This window comes from Cryptomeria japonica, chromosome 11 (assembly GCF_030272615.1).
Source record: "Cryptomeria japonica chromosome 11, Sugi_1.0, whole genome shotgun sequence".
Classification (NCBI taxonomy): domain Eukaryota; kingdom Viridiplantae; phylum Streptophyta; class Pinopsida; order Cupressales; family Cupressaceae; genus Cryptomeria; species Cryptomeria japonica.
This window is the reverse complement of record NC_081415.1, coordinates 510,791,509-510,797,739: the sequence shown is the minus strand read 5'-3', so window position 1 is coordinate 510,797,739 and position 6,231 is coordinate 510,791,509. Positions and strand designations below refer to the sequence as shown.

At 34.9% G+C, this 6,231-nt stretch overlaps 1 protein-coding gene across 1 annotated transcript; it reads right to left on the bottom strand.

Moving 5' to 3' along the window:
• Positions 1-1,748: 1,748 nt before the first annotated feature.
• On the bottom strand, positions 1,749-2,789 carry LOC131035072 (ubiquitin-conjugating enzyme E2 8). The gene is made up of 2 exons (XM_057966732.2): positions 2,428-2,789; positions 1,749-2,146 (listed from the first exon to the last, which is right to left on the bottom strand). Exons 1-2 carry the CDS (start codon positions 2,641-2,643, stop codon positions 1,913-1,915), a joined length of 450 nt encoding a protein of 149 aa, XP_057822715.1. The 5' UTR covers positions 2,644-2,789; the 3' UTR covers positions 1,749-1,912.
• Positions 2,790-6,231: the final 3,442 nt, after the last annotated feature.

Below are 6,231 nucleotides of genomic sequence, written 5' to 3'. Positions count from 1 at the left end.
GCATCGCTTTGAGGATATCTGGGTGGATCATCGTATAGAAAAGGAGGTTCTCAAGATGTACTAATGCAGGCTCACTCTTGAGCAGATTGTTAATCTGAACCTTGTGAAATATATGATTAAGCTAAAAGAGAAGTTTTGAAGTCTTTGTTTATGAAGGATGAGGAGTAGTTAAGGGCATAATCCGAGTGGCATCTTGGGAGCTCTCGGCTTGTTCTACCAGTGAAGTAGTTATGTCTGTGTCAATATTTTCAACTTCTATTTCCTGCCAAGACTCATATTGTTGTCCACCATCACCCAAAGGTTGATTTTATTAGAGTCTGAGGAGGTGAAGTTAATGCTATGTGTGGGGGAGAATGAGGAGGTGAAAGAATGTGAATTTGATGGCTGGAATAGGAATGTGAATTTGATGGCTGGAATAGGAATTGGAATAGGAATACGAGTAGTTAGAGTTTGAGATGTAGGTTGGTCTGGTGGAGGACTTTGGACATGAGGAGGTGGCCTAGGTGGTGATTTTTACGGTGAATGGTGAATGGTGAATCGTGAAGTGGTGAAGGAATGTTTTTTTCGGTGGAGATGTTCTAATAACAATAAGCTCACTTCCACTTTGGACATGAGGAGGTGGCCTAGGTGGTGATTTTTATGGTGAACCATGAGGTGAAGGAATGTTTTTTTTGTGGAAGTGTTCTAACAACAATAAGAGACTTGCAAGCTTCCTCCTCCTAATAAGTGGGATTTCATCTTCCTCACTTCCACTTTGACTCAACCGCGACTAAATTTTCTCTCTTTCCTCTTTATGGAAAAAAGTTCCTTTGCATTTATATTTTAGACATTACCATTTTACAGAAACAAAATTATAGTTGCTACTTAGGGGACACAGAAGACGCACATTCCTTAAAATTGGCCCATTTTAGACAATTCCCATTTTATTTTTTCATATACAAACAAAATTATAGTTGCTACTTGGGGGCACATAAGAAACATAAGAAATCTTTGTTTGGGGGCACATAAGACACTTGGTTGCTGCCACATTGAATCTATACACTAACAAAATTATACTTGCTACTCGGGGTACATAAAAAACCTTCGCTTGGGACCAAATAGACACTATGTATCTATTTAACACACAAATCCACCAATTAATTACCACTACAAATAATCTCTATATTTGCCAACGCGTTGGCATTGGCCCATTTTAGACATTCATAGTTAGTTAAGTTCAAAGAGAACCCTTTTACAAGATTGTTATTTTATTGCATTAAAATTTTCAAATTAACAACTATACATATATTGTATTTTTTTTTTAAATTCAAAAACCATCAGGATACTTCTAACAATCATCAAAAATCTGACAATAATATAATGTCAAATCTATGACAGACAATTATAATGATTCACCAGGAATATGAGAAACATCTTATTTTTCACTTTTAAAATCTTTACTAGTAAGACTTCTATAATCATATTTAATATTAAAAAAATGATCAAAAACATCTTCATAAACTGTGGAAAAGTCATGTCTACTAGCACTGCAGACTTTTTGATTTATTGTAAAAAACTTCAAGAAAAGGCCAAAACTTTTCCATTTCCAATTTTAGATTAAGTTCACCACTGAGCAAATAAATCAGACTAGCATCTAACCATGGCTAAACAGAACAACATAATCCAAACATGTCCTCCAAGCTTTCCAATACAACCCAGATTGGACCCAAAAGCTAATGCTTTTCCCATCTAAGCAAAGACCCAATTCATGACCAAAACAAAACAAAAAAAAAATTCTGCATCCCTCGTAGTTTGCAATTATTGTACAAATATAAAAACTGCTCTGTATCATATACAATGATTAAACTACCATTCAACACTATATCCTGTATCTACAGAAATCTAAGTCATGGTATCTAATTACACATTTTACTCAAAAATTGGACGCATATTTGTGTGTCCATGCTCGGGCAGTATCCTCATAACGAGCTCTGTCACTCTTGTAAAGATGAGCAATCTCAGGCACCAGAGAATCATCTGGATTGGGATCAGCCAGCAGGCAACACACAGATAACAGCACCTTGGAAACAGTCAGTGCCGGACTCCACTGCTCTTTCAGTATATCCAGACACACACTTCCATTCAAATTTATATTTGGATGATAAACCTGACCCCAAAAAAACAAAACCCACATAAATTACAATGATCTCAGAATGGGATTTGAAAGGCTTAAGACAACGAAAAACTGCAAAACCCACATAAATTGCAATGATCTCAGATGGAATTTGAAGGGCTTAAGAAAAATTGCAAAACCCACATAAATTCCAATGATCTCAGAGGGGATTTGAAAGGCTAATGACAAAAGAAAAACTGCAGATCATAAAAAAAAAGAGCAGATAAACTATAGATTAGGGTAATGGGTTGTTGTGTTTAAGATTGTATATTTACCTTGGTCTGGAAGGTGAGCTTAGGAGGCTTGAAGGGGTAGTCCTTGGGGAAATGAAGGAGAAGTAAAAAGGCGCCCCCTGAGTAAGGAGTTTCAGCAGGACCCATTATGGTGGCCTGCCAATGGAATATGTCTTCTGCAACTGGTCCAGCAGTGAATGAACTTGATGTATCCTTCTTCAACTCCGTTAGTTCCTTCTGTATACGCCTGCTCGCCATGTTTTCTTACTCTTACTAGTAATCCAGACTATCTGGGATTTCTTTGGAATTGATGTTTTCTAGCTTTCTCCGCTTCCTGCTTTTTTAATTTTTCTCCCCACTGAATTTGCTTGCGCTGGTGGTTTGAGAAATGTTGTGAATGTGCTTGATTTTATAAGGTGGCAATGTCGGCATGTTACACCTGGGGTGAGATGGACCAGCAGCTTGTTTATGATGTTAGTCGGTTTGGTGATGACTTTTTGGATGCCCAATTTGTCTGATTAGTCCGAGTGGAAATTTAAAATGTCTTAATAAGTCTGATACACGCTATTGTCGAGGTTTACCCTCGATTTCTAAATCTTTAATGGACACTTGGAAAGGATTGAAGAGAGGGTTTTGAGGATTTTTACTGTAATTGAATTGGCATGTCTATATTTAAAAAAATAAAAAATAAAAAGACATCCATAGATATCGTTATCAAATTGTCTGTTTTAAGAAAAAAAAATTTAAAAACCACAATTTAATAAAATTAAGCACTTAGATAATGATCACTTTTATCCTTTTACATCTACAAATAGAAAATTTGTAAAATGAAAACCTTCAAAATGGAGTAATTAATAATTAATTACTTTTAATTTAATTAATCAATTCATAATTAAAATATTCAACAAAAGCATTCCAACGGGGTTTGAATCTTGATAGCTAGAACAACAATGCCATAATTTTACCATTACACTATGCCAACATTGGCAATGTTTCAAATGCACATATTTAATTATACAAATTTTTATGCTCACGTTATTATATAATTAAATTTGCACACACAATTTGTAGACACTCAAATATGACCACTTAATTAAATGAATACTTGGCATTTATTTGATTATTTAACCATTGATCAACAATTAATAATTTAATTAATTCATCTTAAATTTAATTAATTTAAATCATTAAACCATGTTCTAACTTTTAATTAAATAAATAAATCATATTTATTTAATTAAATCCCCCTCTCACATTTAAATAAATTAATATTTATCTAAACCCCTAAAAGTCCATCCCTCACATTTAAATAAATAAATAGTTGTTTAAACTCCTAAATCCCTCACCCACTTGCACTTTCTACAAAATGCAAGTTGCACACTAACCCTTCTCCTAATCATGTCTAAACTCATAATTATTAGCCTAATTCCACTCTAAGTGTTTGCACATTCCTAAACTAAGGGATTAGGGAAGAGTCACTTCTCAAAAATATCTAAGGCTCTTACAAAGCATTAAAGGTCTTCTTCCTTCAACAAGTTAACCCACATGGGTCTTTGACCAACCTAGCCCGCCTTTAACCCTTGCACATTTCTCCAACCCTTGGTTAAAGGCTTATCCCTTAACCTAACCATCCATGGCAACCCTCAAGTCCCCTAAACTCTTAAAGGCTTCGACCAATATAACCCTTTAACCCTTGCACATTCCTTTACCCCTTGGATAAAACCTTTATCCATTAACTTAACCTTAACCTAACCACCCATGATAACCATCATGTCTCTTGAAGCATTTAATGCTTTGTCCCTCTCCTCTCTAGTGTTCCCTTGTTGACACTTTTCAACATGGGATTGGCTTGAAGAGGAGCACATGGATTGAGGATCATCACTTCCTCAGGCAATCCTAACCCCTCCTCAATCAGCTCAATCTCAACCCTTCATTTGCCCATTTCCTCTATAAATAGGGCTCATTCCTTCATTGTTGAGGTCTCACACACACAAGACAAGAGCTATTATCCATGCATTATCATTTTGTAGAGATTTTGAATGAGTTTTTTGATGTTTTATCTCTTCCACTAGTTGGAGTTGCTAGTTTACATTAATACTTCATTTGCAAGCTTCATCCACACTTGACATAATCAATCATCTCCCATCCTCCATTTGGCATCCCATTGTGCTAAGTGCTCAAACTAAGGGGACACTCCACATAGCAACAGGATCTTGGAGAGGAGGAGGACAAGGAAGAGCTAACGCAAGGGAGCATCATGGAGAAGTTTTGTATTCATTTCGTTTTGTTTATTTCCTAGCTTCTTGTTTACTAATCTTCCTTGATAATGCTTTTAAATGGTTTTAGTTTTTATGTTGATGACTAATCTTGACTGACTGTTTTATTGTGTTTCACAATTAATTAATTATGCATTACAATTATTCTGTCATCATTCTATAATTAACGCATTATCAAATTTAGTCGTTTCCAACTAAATAAAATGTGGGGTGACATTTAATGATTTAAATGATTGTTTTAGAGTCCATTTCAATTCAAAATGGATGAATCTCATTATTTTGTCATAGCATCATCTATGTTTGATTGTGGTTAATGACAATGGTGTAGTTTTTTTTCCAATTGCTATCTTTTTTTTCTATTAGCTCAATGGCATCTTCTTCTAAGGTTAAGAGTGGGAGGTTTTAGAAGTTTGAGGTGGTGATGGACAAATTTTTCATGAAGGAAGAAGTGATGTGTTTCAAACAAGGGTCTATCGATCGGCCCCCGAGGGTTAGCATTGTCTTCAAAGCGATAGTAGGGCATCTCGAGTTCCTTTCATGCCATTCTTAGAATGTGAAATAAAAAATATTAATCTTAGGCTCTAGGTAGTGTGTGTTTGGGAGCTAGCTAAGGATTTTAATGAAACTACCTACATTAATGTTTAGTATACCATGGCTAACATGTTGCTAGACCTAGTCATATGCATGGTCAAAAGAATATATTTAATGTGACACACGCTCTTAGTCATGATTCTATGTTTTCGAATAGCATTAACTCCTTCCTCCATGATGATATTTAAGATGTTTTTCTTTTGAAATCCAAAGTGTATTTTAATTGTGTTTTAGATCATTTCCATATGATAAAGTGGAGACAGATTTGTCTAAAAAGAGTGATGGAAGCAATTATTAAGGGGGTCAAATTTTATCTTTCAAAGCAGACTATTCCTACTTTCTTTGAATGTTGTGACAAGGATGACTTTTTTGAGGAGGTTGTGGTATCTTCTTAGGTAAGTCTATTTCTTGTAAAAAATGAAGGTGTTGTAATGTTTTCAAGATTGGTGGTGAATTGAAGCTTGTGTAACTTTCCTTGGCCATAGATGGATTTTTACTCTTTTCCTTATCTACATGGGGATTTATACTTAGGGTTTGGGTGTTGGCCTTTTGTTTTCTTATTCAATGGTACCATCTAGAAGGGTAGTAGATGATGTTTCTTGGTGAACTTTTTAGTTATAGGATGGTGATTTCAGTATGTTTACAATTAATCTCCATATCCCTATTTACGCATATATAAAAGACTCTTTATGCTATTAGTTTTTTCTTGCATCTATACCTCATCAATTTCATAAAGTAGAAAGTTGTGATGGACCTAGTTGCTATTGTCACCAACTACTAAGAGATAGCGCCTTTCTTTAGAGACTGTCATGGACCTTCACCTTAAAAAATAATGTCTTTTGAGATTTATCATTGCATTTATGTGGAATGACATTGAATGGTAATGAGGCCTCTTTCACCAAAGGTCAATGACAATCTCTATATCACCTTCTATATTACTAAAAAATTATTGGTAGGTCATTATTGTAACGTTTCATAT